Here is a 13,556-nt window from a genome sequence, read left to right as displayed (position 1 = left end):
TTGGATATTCTGGCAATGAAACAATCAGGGTCGGCATGTTTTTGAGCTGGGGGTTCATTTTCAATTGATTTATATCTCTAGAACCACTCCTCCTAACTCTACCGCTAAAGGTGAGATGGAAAGGCAGTGTTTGTGACAGAGATGGAGTAGGTGCTACGCAGAGAGAGAGAGATGATGCACTTAAAAAAATGCATCACCATTAACTCAAGGCATAACCTTGAATGAGTCAAACTCTGTGCCAACACAGTAACGTGAATTCTGTCCTCAGTGCCACATAGCATGCCGAACAGTGTGGGGATGGAACTAGCCAGGCACTGGCATTAACAAATAGTACTTTACTTTCCCTGACAAAGGCTTATGCTATTTGTTGTACAGTGAAATTCAGAGAAACTATAAAAACAAGACTCGATTTCAATGTCATTCAGCCTATTAAAAGCAAATAGTATTGAGTAGTTTGAACAATAAGAGGGCTTGTCACATCTGTTCCGAGAGTAACTGACAACAATTAACTGTTGATGCGTAGGGGATCCAAAATACAATATCCCAATCTAACCCTCCAAAATCAACTCTTGGTGAAACACACAACATACACATCACTGGTGGTCAGTGGCTGGGACTTGAAAGCCTGCTGAAAATGGGACCATATTGCAGTATAGTAAAGTGCATGGACAATTCCCATGAAGGGGAAGGGATTATGGATTTTGGCCTCTAAGCTGCCTGGATGCCCAGTGAGGATGTATCTGTGCTACAGACTAATCTTCAAACACAAGCAGAAGAAGTGATGAATCATGACTTGGCACTGAGGAGTTCGGCTTGGAGTCTGGATCATGTTCTAGTGACAAACTGAGGAAAGGTAGAGAGAAACAGGCACTACTTTGTAACAAAGATGGGCAGAGAAGTTTAGGTTTTTAAAAAGTGGTTTAACTGGTCATTACTCTAGAGAGAAAGAAAGGTTGGAAAAGCACTGGGTTTTGGCACAAAGCCTTTATCAGGTCTTCTCTCTCCATCTGTAAGAGTCGAGATACAAGGCTGGTAAAGTGGACATAATGCTTACAAGAATGGTCAGGAGAGTCTTGTGGTTAAGTGTGCTGTGTAAAATATGGACCTAGGTTTTTATACGTCTCATTTGTATTGTTTTCATTTGGCATAAAGGTCCACCATGATAAGGATGGAGAGTGGAATGGTGACTCCCTACCAATGGATTAATCAAAACGACCAATCTATACAAACAATCTAGAATTGTTTCCCATCAAATCCGGACATAGCTTTACTGTACAGCAGATACAGAGATAAGAGCAGTGCATTGTGGTTCTCAGTAAATGCCATGGTTCCTTATCATCAAGCTTAACTGCAGAGAGAAAAGTCAGTTGGGCAATTGTTAGTGATGTATCAGGGCAGGAATAGGCCATTTGGGGGTCAGGGTATCTGGAGGAGTGGAAACCTCTAGTGACAAACAGCTTTTTTTCATTTTCATGTTGACCCAGTGTACTGGGAAATAATACAGCGTTTGTTGGTTGCAGAAACAAACCAATTTGCTCAATTATTTGTTAATTGTGACATTTGCTAATGTAGCAGAGACTGTGAGAGGGTAGAGGGAAGTATTTTAACGAAGAACAAGACCGTGACAAGGAAGACACAAGATCTTAATGGAGATTATCCTCAAGTGTGGGGACAGAAGCTGCAGTCGGAGAATGGCACTTGTCAGACAGAAAGAATCAATCAGTTAGGAAGCCTCCGGTCTGATTGAGATCTTCATAAATCGATAACCATTCTCTGAGAGTCTATCCTGATTGAATTCTTAAAAAAATAAAAACTCTTTTAAGATGCTCTATTTTCTTGTGTAGTTTAAGTAGAACCAATTGGTTTGATAAGATCCAGAACGTTGAGATAAGACCAGTTGGGGGAACAGATAGGGTGGAGGACATCAGTAAGTATGGAAATTATGGAGATAAAGATTAAAATGAGACACTACTAGATTAGCCCAAGCCTGGCCTCGAGCCCTCCAGTGAAGTCAGAGGTCAAGCTATGAACTTCTCAGAGAAAAGGGAAGTTTAAATTAAGTGGAAAGGAGACATATTATGATTTGTGTGAAGAGTATGACAGAGTAGCGCTTCAGGTAGATTTGGTTCTGTGTTCGTAGATTATACTTTGCATAGATTCACATAACACAAAGTTTTTACATCTTTAATGAGAATGACCTCTTTACATAAAAGCAAATAAGTGATTAAACACATCTAATTGTTATAAATCCATTGATAATTTATTGATTGATTTTATTTGCCAGTTTAAAAAAAGACATATACTGTACACACAGTACATACAGTACATATTAAACACCTGACAGGGATAACACAACAAAAAGTTAATGAGTTCTTTCCATTGGGGTGGCGGGTAGCCTAGTGGTTAGAGCATTGGGCCAGTAACCGAAAGGTTGCTGAATCAAATCCCTGAGCTGACAAGGTAAGAATCTGTCTTTCTGCCCCTGAACAAGGCAGTTAACCCACAAACCGTCATTGTAAATAAGAATTTGTTCTTGCCTAGTGAAATAAATTGTGGTCCCTTAAAGTGCATGGTGCCAAACATTACATACTCTATATACACACAAAGATGCATTAAAGAGATACACTACCATTCAAAAGGTTGGGGTCACTTAGAAACGTCCTTGTTTTTGAAAGAAAAGCACATTTTTTGTCCATTAAAATAACATCAAATTGATCAGAAATACAGTGTAGACATTGTTAATATTGTAAATGACTATTGTAGCTGGAAACGACTATGCAATTATGTTAGCACAGCTGAAAATTGTTGTTCTGATTAAAGAAGCAATACAACTGGCCTTCTTTAGACTAGTTGAGTATCTGGGGCATCAGCATTTGTGGGTTCGATTACAGGCTCAAAATGGAAAAAAAGTATTTTCTTCTGAAACTTGTCAGTCTATTCTTGTTCTGAGAAATGAAGGCTATTCCATGCGAGAAATTGCCAAGAAACTGAAGATCTCGTACAACGATGTGTACTACTCCCTTCAAAGAACAGTGCAAACTGGCTCTAACCAGAATAGAAAGAGGAGTGGGAGGCCCCGGTGCACAACTGAGCAAGAGGACAAGTACATTAGAGTGTCTAGTTTGAGAAACAGACGCCTCACAAGTCTTCAACTGGCAGCTTCATTAAATAGTACCCGCAAAACACCAGTCTCAATGTCAACAGTGAAGAGGCTACTCTGGGGTGCTGGCCTTCTAGGCAGAGTTCCTCTGACTACTGTCTGTGTTTTTTTGCACATCTTAATCTTTTATTTTTATTGGCCATTCTGAGATATGGCTTTTTCTTTGCAACTCTGCCTAGAAGGCCAGCATCCTGGAGTCACCTCTTCAAGAATAGACTGACGAGTTTCAGAAGAAAGGTCTTTGTTTCTGGCCATTTTGAGCCTGTAATCGAACCCACAAATGCTGATGCTCCAGATACTCAACTAGTCTAAAGAAGGCCAGTTGTATTGCTTCTTTAATCAGAACAACAGTTTTCAGCTGTGCTAACATAATTGCAAAAGGGTTTTCTAATGATCAATTAGCCTTTTAAAATTGTAAACTTGGATTAGCTAACACAACGTGCCATTGGAACACAGGAGTGATGGTTGCTGAGGATGGGCCTCGGTACGCCTATGTAGATATTCCATAAAAAATCTGCCGTTTCCAGCTACAATAGTCATTTACAATATTAACAATGTCTACACTGCATTTCTGATCAACTTGATGTTATTTTAATTGACAAAAAATGTGATTTTCTTTCAAAAACAAGGACATTTCTAAGTGACCCCAAACTTTTGAACGGTAGTTTACACACAAAGATATCTATGAAATCTATCTTTGTGTATATCTATATCTATGTAATCTATCTTTGTGTGTATCTATGTAATGCATCTTTGTGTGTATCTATATCAATGTAATCTATATCTATGTAATGTATCTTTGTGTGAATCTATATCAAAGATAGATTACATAGATGTACAGTAGATACACACAAAGATACATTACATAGATATAGATGCACACAAATATACATTACATAGATACAGACATAAAAAAGGTTATTTGGTTCAGTCATCAGCCTTTTGGTAGGCTCAGGATGTTGAAACTCACAATGAGGATTCAACAAATTGTTATTCATTGAATTGATGAGGCATCATCTCCATAATAGCATGCAATGCAAGGAACTATACTTGAACGGACTTCTGTCATGATGAGACAATCACATCTATTGGTCAGTGCTTCAATGGAAAGGGAGGGACATTTCTTTCTACTTTCCTTGATGTTTTGCTGCCATCCCATGGTCGTAACTGTTACCACATCATATATGCTCTGTATTTCCTTGATAGTCCATAGTCTGTTACTGTACAGTAGTATGCTGATGGAAACCATGTTATCGCAGTACAGATGTTGCCTCGTACAAATGTGTCTTTATTATGAAAACAGTGTGCGCTAGTAATTCAAAGACACATTCTGTTATAATTTGATGCTCTCACTCTCTCTCCCTTCTCTCTCTCACTCTCTCTCCCTACTCTCTCTCACTCTCTCCATTCAATGGTTCTTCTTTATTGGTTATGTTTACATTGCCAGAGCAAGTTAAATAAACAATAAACATATGTGAGACAATTTTTTTTTAACAAAATCAACATTAAACGATTAGAAATGAACAGTAAAAATTGCACTCAAAATAATTTCTAAAAGATAAAGACATTTCAAGTGTTATATTATCAGCTATGTACAGTGTTTTAAACAATGTGCAAATAGTTGTAGTGCGAATAGTGGGGGAAGATAAATAAGTATTTACAATGTTGTTTGTGCTCCACTAGTTGCCCTTTTCTTATGGCAACTGGCCACAATGCTTGCTGTTGTGATTGCACATTGCGATATTCCGCCTAATAGATATGGGATGTAAATTGTCCGGTGGCGATTTTTATGAATTGTTCAGCAGTCTAATGGCTTGGGGATAGAAGCTGTTGAGGAGCCTTTTGGTCCTAGACTTGGCACTCCGGTACCGCTTGCCGTGCGGTAGCAGAGAAAACAGCCAAAACTTGGGTGACTGGAGTCTCTGACAATTTTATGGGCTTCCCTCTGACACCGCCTATTATATAGGTCCTGGATGGCAGGAAGCTTGGCCCCAGTGATGTACTGGGCCGTTCGCACTACCCTCTGTAGCACCTTACGGTCAGGTGCCAAGCAGTTGCCATACCAGGCGGTGATGCAACCGGTCAGGATGCTCTCGATGGTGCAGCTGTAGAACCTTTTGAGGATCTGGGAACCCATGCCAAATCTTTTCAGTCTCCTGAGGGGGAAAAGGTTTTGTCGTGCCTGTAATAAAAAGCATAGCTGGAGCACACCCAGATAAAATTATTTTGAGAGTCGCACATTCTATATATATATACTCCCAGTAATTTATTGAGTAAAACACCAACGTTACGGTATGACTGTGCCTTCAATAATATGTATTTATTTATTGATGTCATAAGTCAATTGTGCCACCTGGCAGTGATTAGGAGGCGGGATCATGATGATTTAAATGGTTTCACTGTCCATATCCTCAGGCGTTGCTGACTGCTGCCAGATCTTACAACGAAAGAACATGTATTTTAGGTATCAGCTAACCACATCATACGCTATGGCAATCTGTCAGTCGATGACAGTCGATGACGTGGCACACAACCATTGGTTGATGCCCATGCAACGTTTGAACAGGGGATCTCGACCAATGCCTGCCTGACTACCTCCGAGGTCTGGAAGATCAGATCACAATGCATCTTTTAATCGTCTGCACCTGTCTGAAGATGAGGGCACAATCAGAATATGGACAAGACAAAGGATGCAAATTAGAACCAGGTATAAACAGAGCTTAACAGGTACATATTTTAGGAATAGTGAGGTGAGTTTTCAGAGCAGTGTGATATTATTATTTTTCCACATTAAATAGGAGCTTGTTAGTAAATGTCCTCTGTAGTGGGCATCAAGCAATTTTTACCTACTGTCCCCATTTAATGTAATTTCTCATATTTACTATCAACCTTGTCCTCAAGGCCACTACAGTTCACATAGGCCTACAATAAAAAATGTATACTATTTTTTTTCTCCCAAAACATTACTTGTAACGTGTGTTTTTTTCACGACGAACACATATGTAATGCAGGGAGGAAATTCATGCAAACCTATCGCCTTCCGCTTTATTTGCTAATCCCAAATATTTGATCAACAAACTGCGACTGCACCCTTTTTTATGGGAGCGAGTTTGGTGCGTTGTTACATGACGTCATCGATCATTCAGCGCAAGGATTGTATTCAACAGAATGAGATGCTGGTTACGCTGTATAGCCTAGTCAATAATAGTAGAATACATGTATGGACGTTGGCTATAGCTGAATGGTAGGCTATCAACACAGCAAGGTATGTGATTTTGATTTTCAATGTAAATTAATTGCTTTTGGTCAAAAGGTGTTTTGGCGGCTATAAGAATATGGAGAAGGCAGTCTGGTTCACATACGCTGATGATGTGAAGCGTTCTGCGTTTATTCTGGTACGGCGGCCGAGTAAACCGGACATTGCATTCATTCATATGCAGGAATCGTTTTATTATAAATCTTCTGTTATGGCATTATCCTTGGCCATCTGATAATGATAATGTCTTGAACAAGGTGAGTGCTTGCCTTGTCAGCGACAGGCCTAAAACCAGGTACCTTATTATCAGAGGCTGCTGAATCGTGACAGAGTATTGCCAGGCCCTTTCGGGTCTGCACTGTTTGCCTACAGACTAGACTAGCATGATAGGTTGAGCCTTGTTTAATTTTGTAAATGGTTATTGAATATATATATATCTCCTACCTATTTCTCAATGAATTGTTGTTGTTTGTTTTCAACTGTCTATCGAGCAAGAAAATGAGTCCACTAACATGATACATTTTATATAAATGTTTTTTTTTAAAGGTATATAAAAAAATTATCCATTCATGCATGAAAATAACAGAAGGATTGGGATAATAAATTTACCATTCTCCCAATCATTTGCCCATGACTGTCAAGGATAACAAGCGGGGCAGCAGGTGCCCTTTTCAAAATGGTGTTGGATGTCAACTTTGTTTTCACAGTAGCTACTTRTGGTTAATATTTGACCTCAACCAATGGGCAGGTAGAAACTCATACAGTTTTAGTCCACTGTCAACACCATTGGTTCAGACCTACCTGGTGAATGGAGTTGAAGTTGGCCTGCAAAGCCATGACATAACACGTAACCTACGTTACAGGTAACCTGACAAAATGGAGAGGGGAAATTAGTGAGTACACAAACACTCACCATCTTTTAATTAACATCACAAATGTATTTGTTCTTTGCCATATGGTTGATAAAGTAACAAGACTGACTGTTTCGGATGTCATTGCAGTGGTGGCTACTCGCGGGAGTATTTTGACCGCTTTATTGAAAGCCAAGACTCGTCTGTTGTGAACAAGTTCCAGCAAAAGTACTGGAAAACCAAACAGAAGATCATCAAGGTCACGGGAAAGAAAGAGGACGAACATGTCGTGGCGTCAGACGCAGACCTGGATGGCAAGCTGGAGGTTAGCTTCACAGATCAAATGCTTCAAATCCGTTTTGTTACTGTGTCATGGATACATTGTCATAGATACAGAGAACTGTTGTGCCAATTACCAAAGACCTGACAATGTCAAGTATCAACCTCTGTTCATCTCACATAACATAGGCAGATGATTGTTAAATATTTGCTTAAAATGCATATATATTTGTTGACGGGCATAAGTCATTTTTCCATGGCTTTGTAGGTGTTTCACTCTGTCCAGAGAACGTGCATGGAGCTATTGAAGGTGATCGAGCAGTACCAGAGAAGAATCTGCTGTGAGTCTTCTCACCCTCACATCTGGCACCCGCTTCCATGTCGGACCCAGTTACATCTGGATACCCAAGGTTCTTCTGGACCCGGATTCTAAAGCCCTGTTCAATCCACTGAGTTCTACCATGTGGTTCTATCCCTCTTCAGTTCTATCCCAGGAGGAGAATGAGTTGGGGCGGTTCCTGCGCTCACAGGGCTCCCAGGACCGGACCAGGGCTGGAAAGATCATGCAGGCTACCGGGAAGGCCCTCTGCTTCTCCTCCCAGCAGAGGTTTGTACCTGGACCACACTACCAGAGGACAGACAGACACACTGGATATTGCAGTGTAGATAGATAGACAGACAGAATAGGGGGCTCACATTACAAGGTAGGGAGACAGACTACTATCCTGCATGTCTGTCACCCTCTACTAGAGGAAACGAGACAGACTACTAGTGTAGTGAGACGGACATGTAGGATAGTAGTCATAGGCGGTGTGTCCATAAGGCTAGGGGAATTAAATTGGCAAAATTGTATAGCCTAATTAGCCTACTCCTGTCGATACAAAAAAAATGTAATCATTCAAAATAGGCTACTACACCAGAAAGCATGATTTGGCCACAGAGGATCATTAGCTTATTTTAAAATGGGTGGCAGGTAGGCTAGCGGTTAAGAGTGTTGGGCCAGTAACTGAAAGGTCGCTGGTTTGAATCTTTGAGCCGACTAGGTGAAAAATGTGTTTACTGCCCTTGAGCAAGACACTTTACCCTAATTGTACCTGTAAGTCGATTTGGATAAAAGCATCTTCTAAATGTAAAAAAAGATTTACTGTGAATTGTTTTAAATCGCATTGCCTACAGTCGGAAGGGCCCGCAATTTCTGCAGCGTGCGCGGCAAATACCAAATAGATGATTGTTGAGTTGCGACTGTCAGTGAAAAGCAGAGACCCAGCCAGGCATATTGCAATATTTCAAAATCCAATCGCGGGAAAACATAGTTTTGAAACAAATGGCTGTTGCTGTAAAGAGAAGACGATGAAAATACTGTCTTTTAGTTATCAAAATTCTCAACATAATTGAGCGAACAAACTTATCAGCACCATCCGAGATCATCCACTATATATCCCCGGTGAGTGTTCACTGATCAGTGCCACTTGAAAGTTTGTTTTTGGACAATCATTTCCTCTTCCGGGTTAGATGGACGTCATATTGTAAGTATTTGTGTCTCTTTCAATTTTTATTGATCTGTTTGTCATTCTCAGCAGAGTAGGTTACCCTGTAATTTTTGTCGTATTTATAAAAAAATATTCTGCTTATAAAGTGTAGTAGAATTGCATGAAATGTCTTTATGAAAGGCCACATTTTTTCCTGTGCAAAGAAAGGAGAAGAAACATATCTGATATAGCCTATAGCTCTACGTCACTACGCGCTCAGCCATGCATTGAACTGTCTTTTTTTGCGAACAGTGATTGAGTTATATTATTAGCCTAAATCATGACTATCCAATCTACTCATCACATTATGAATAGTAGGCTATCTTACATAAGTCTGCAAATGTGATGATGCATAGAATGCTATATTTATAAAGGTACATTTTTTGGGGGGGTGAAAATGAACTTGAAACTCACATACTACCTATGATAGTAGTCTCCCTCTTACAGAGGAGAAGATAGACTACCAGTGTAGAGAGACATGAGATAGAAGATTGCGTCAATTGGCTCCTAAGGGACAGGCTAGGAGTCTGCTGTGTGTAGAGACAAAAAGAGAAAGAAAATGGCATACAGTGACAGCTTTGTATTCCGACAGACATAGGCCTGTACTGTATCAACACAGTACCCAGAGTGTTTGAATAGAAACTGATGACTCATAATTGAGAGAGTGCTACGATAATCCATGTTGTTTAGGTAAAGGTTTATCAGTTCATTTTTACTTACTGTTTGCCGCTCCATCTTTAAGCTTTAGTGACAATGACCCAGTCAAAAGATTCAGGAGCAGAAAAAAGGTTAACAACAGAAAAAAGGTGAACAGACAATCATCTTCTTTCTAAATGTACATTTTCGTCCAGCTGCTGCTCTTCACTCACTCATCCACATTGTGTCAGCTGCACTTCATTTGGATGAGTGGATTTGTTCTCTGTTGATGACAGTCTTTTGTCCCCCTCAGGCTGTCTCTGCGTAGTCCTTTGTCTCGCCTCTACCAGGAGGTGGAGACTTTCCGATACCGGGCCATCTCTGACACCTGGCTGACGGTGAACCGCATGGAACAGTCCAGGACAGAATACCGTGGAGCACTGCTCTGGATGAAGGATGTATCCCAGGAGCTCGATCCAGACACACACAAACAGATGGAGAAATTCCGCAAGGTTAGCATACTCTCTTTAGATATACGTCTCCATCATATCAGGATGAAGGACTGTTTAAACAGTAAGAATGAAGTCTGTTGGCCAGATTGATTAAGCATTTGTACCAGTTTCTTTAGAGCGAATTTAAATCAGAATTTCACAGAATCAAACAGAAAATGGAAATTGTTATATTTACCACTAGATGGTGCAATTTACTGTAAATTTGTTGTGTGTGATTGTGTACTTCAGTATGGAGCTGATTCATGGGAACTAGGGGAAAGGCATGTTTGCTTCTGTTTTGTGTTGGTTACACTCAAGGGTTATCTTGAGTGAGAAAGACTTCAGTTGCACTTGCAACATCTGTGTATTCTCATGTGTGATCTTTATTCCATGCAATGTTGTGCCTATGTTATGATCCTGTCTTCCTTCTGTTGAGTAATATTTAATCTCTCCTCTCAGGTTCAAGTGCAGGTGCGAACCACTAAAACAAGCTTTGACAAACTGAAGAATGATGTCTGCCAGAAAGTCGATTTATTAGGAGCCAGCCGCTGCAATCTGCTTTCTCATGTTTTAACCACATACCAGGTACGCCAGAATATCAAGGAGTGGTGTATGCATGCATAGAAAGTAAAATAACAATTATTGCATAATAGTAATTGTTGGCTACAGCCTTGTGCTAATATGTATTTGTGTGTTTCAGACCACCCTGTTGCACTTCTGGGAGAAGACGTCTCACACTATGGCTGCCATTCATGAGAGCTTTAAGGGCTGCCAGCAATATGAGTTCTCTACAATCAAGGTGAGGGAAGCCTCTATCATATTTTTTATTTTATTTAACCTTTAACTAAGTCAGCTAAGAACAAATTCTTATTTAAAATGACTGCCTACCCCGGCTAAACCCTAACGACGCTGGGCCAATTGTGCGCCGCCCTATGGGACTCCCAATCACGGCCGGTTGTGATACAGCCTGGAATCGAACCAGGGTATGTAGTGACACCTCTAGCGCTGAGGTGCAGTGCCTTAGAACGCTGCGCCACTCGGGAGCCCTATCCCTCTGTAAGCTGTATCATCTTTGTCAGGATTTTGGAAACGGTGAACAGTCCGTTTTTATATCTATGATATACTCAAAAGGTACAGGTACAGTGTTTTACTTTACAATAACGAAGAACAGTGTGTTTCACCATAAGGCCTCACTTAGATGACAGCACAAGGTGGTGTTGTCAGTGTCATTCTTCTACTTCCAGAGCCTCCAAGACCCCATGGATAAACTGTCATCTCAGGGATCAAAGAAAAAGAGGGAGAAGAAAGTCATAACAAAGACCGATCTTGAGGAGGCTGCAGATGACCAGTAAGTGAAATCCATACATGACAGAATTAATTTAAAGTCTTACATTAGGCTACACACGATCCTATACTGTACACTACATGTAACATGTTTTTTGTTGTCCTTAGACTTATCTCAATAGATCCCAATGAAGAGTCCAATGAAGAAGGTAACGGACAACAGTTTATTTGTGAATATTTCAACTAATTAACAAGTCATTGTAACGCACACTTGTTCTATATTGATGGATTTAGGACTAGATTAAATCACATTCCTGACACCCGCATAGCTGTTGTGTTGACAGTGTCTGAGGTGGAATTCTGTTAGAGCTGTCAAATCCACAAGTATTATGCCTATTCCGGACATTGCCATTGGCTGCATGGAATCCGGGTTAACGCTTAATTTGATTGAATCTAGGCCTTAAACCAAGTTACCATGCACTTTTCACTCTCATCCTGTGCAGCTCAAACCAAGACACCTTCTGGACAATTCTTTGAAGAAATTGACCTTAATAGACAAATGACAGGTAATGTACAGAAGCACCACCTCAATGTATGTGTCCTAAATGAATACCAGAGAAAAATATAAACAGATCATGTGAAATTATTTCACCCTAAAAAACATATAATCAACTACCCATTATTTGGCCCTACGGCCCACCTCTAAATAACACAGTATTTGATTGGTAATTCCAGGGCCTGAGGATCTTCTCTCAGCCTTCTCTCGTCAGGAGCAGGAGGAGGGTGGGGAGAGGGACAGCATGGCCTTGTTGAATGAGATTCTGGGCAGCACGTCTCTGGATGAGGGCGAGTTCTCACAGGAGTGGCAGGAGGTGTTTGGTAAGGGGGACCAGGGGAGCGGAGCCACTAGTAGAGGCTGAATGAAGCCCAGAAATGACCATAATTCGGGTGTGCAGTCAGCCTTGACTAAGCTTTATTTATTTCTTCTGCAAAACTCTGTGCTTATAGGTTACTTTCTTACAAAATCTATGCATTGTTCTCTTCGCTCACAAACTAAATACAACTTTTGTTCAGTTTTTTTTCACATAATGGACGCATATACTATTTCCACACTGGAGAAGGATCGTAGGAACTAATAAAAGGGGCTATTATTTTTTTAAACTTATACATGGCTGATCAGTTATAATTTTGTAGGCCACGACTTTCACGGCATTTTGCTCGACTTTAATGACTGTATCATGCGTATGTACCCCATAGTTAGTACATTAAGTGGTGTGAACATGGTAATACTTATTTTAAATAATATCTCTATTATCATTTATTGTACATTTAGATCCACATGAGGTTTAAAGATTATATTTCAGTATGACTGTTCACTTCACTAGCCCCCACGGTGAATATAGACAAACACAAAAACAGATGATGGACTAGTATTCGTTGCCCAGACCCAGAGAGAAATGGAAAGAGATTAGCAATTAGCTATGGGTAAGCAAATTCAAATAGCCAGTGCCTATTACTTATACAGCTGTAGTTTAAAAAAATAATAATTTTAGTGCCAATTTCTCTCAGTGTGGAAATAGTTACGCATGGTGAAAAAAAAAGGTTTATTTGTTGAAAGTACTTATTCAGAGAGAAAAAAAAACTGTCAAGGCTGACTGCACAGCCCTAATTATGTCATTTCTGGGTCATTCATAAAATCTAACCAACACAGGGTTTAATTAATTACGCCAATAATACAAATTGATTCAATTGTCGCATGCTTCATACTCTGGTCAGGGATTTCTCTCAATTTAAATCAAGGATGATCTTTTACATGCTTTCTCTCCACAACATCCTGTTGGAAGAACTATACGGTGATGCTTCACATGGTTTTGTTTTTCAATGAAGAGCAATGCAATCTGACCAATGAATAAATATGCACAACAGTTGTTGTTATGATCTACAGTATTTGACCTCTGACCTGAGAGCGAAGATTGGAGATTGTTCCTGTTCTGTTCCTGTTCTGGTCCAGGAGGTGAGATGGGAGGAAGATGGAGGAAGTCTTCCTCCTGCTGGGGTTCCACTAGGCCC

The 13,556-nt window shown here is 40.2% G+C and overlaps 1 protein-coding gene across 1 annotated transcript in view; it reads left to right on the top strand.

Annotated features, from left to right (window-relative positions):
- Positions 1 to 5,923: 5,923 nt before the first annotated feature.
- LOC111958838 (islet cell autoantigen 1-like) overlaps positions 5,924 to 13,556 on the top strand; it is a 14,140-nt gene continuing 6,507 nt past the window's right edge. The window contains exons 1-11 of the mRNA XM_023980136.2: positions 5,924 to 6,425; positions 7,280 to 7,309; positions 7,418 to 7,592; positions 7,815 to 7,887; positions 8,030 to 8,153; positions 10,025 to 10,223; positions 10,662 to 10,787; positions 10,903 to 11,001; positions 11,447 to 11,550; positions 11,655 to 11,695; positions 11,990 to 12,052. Coding sequence (XP_023835904.1) covers positions 7,293 to 7,309; positions 7,418 to 7,592; positions 7,815 to 7,887; positions 8,030 to 8,153; positions 10,025 to 10,223; positions 10,662 to 10,787; positions 10,903 to 11,001; positions 11,447 to 11,550; positions 11,655 to 11,695; positions 11,990 to 12,052 — 1,021 coding nt within the window. The 5' untranslated portion in view covers positions 5,924 to 6,425; positions 7,280 to 7,292. The remainder of the gene's footprint in view (positions 6,426 to 7,279; positions 7,310 to 7,417; positions 7,593 to 7,814; positions 7,888 to 8,029; positions 8,154 to 10,024; positions 10,224 to 10,661; positions 10,788 to 10,902; positions 11,002 to 11,446; positions 11,551 to 11,654; positions 11,696 to 11,989; positions 12,053 to 13,556) is intronic.

The sequence above is a fragment of the Salvelinus sp. IW2-2015 genome, linkage group LG35 (genome assembly GCF_002910315.2).
Source record: "Salvelinus sp. IW2-2015 linkage group LG35, ASM291031v2, whole genome shotgun sequence".
NCBI lineage: Eukaryota > Metazoa > Chordata > Actinopteri > Salmoniformes > Salmonidae > Salvelinus > Salvelinus sp. IW2-2015.
The sequence above is the reverse complement of the archived record's forward strand: the minus strand, read 5'-3'. Positions and strand labels throughout refer to the sequence as shown.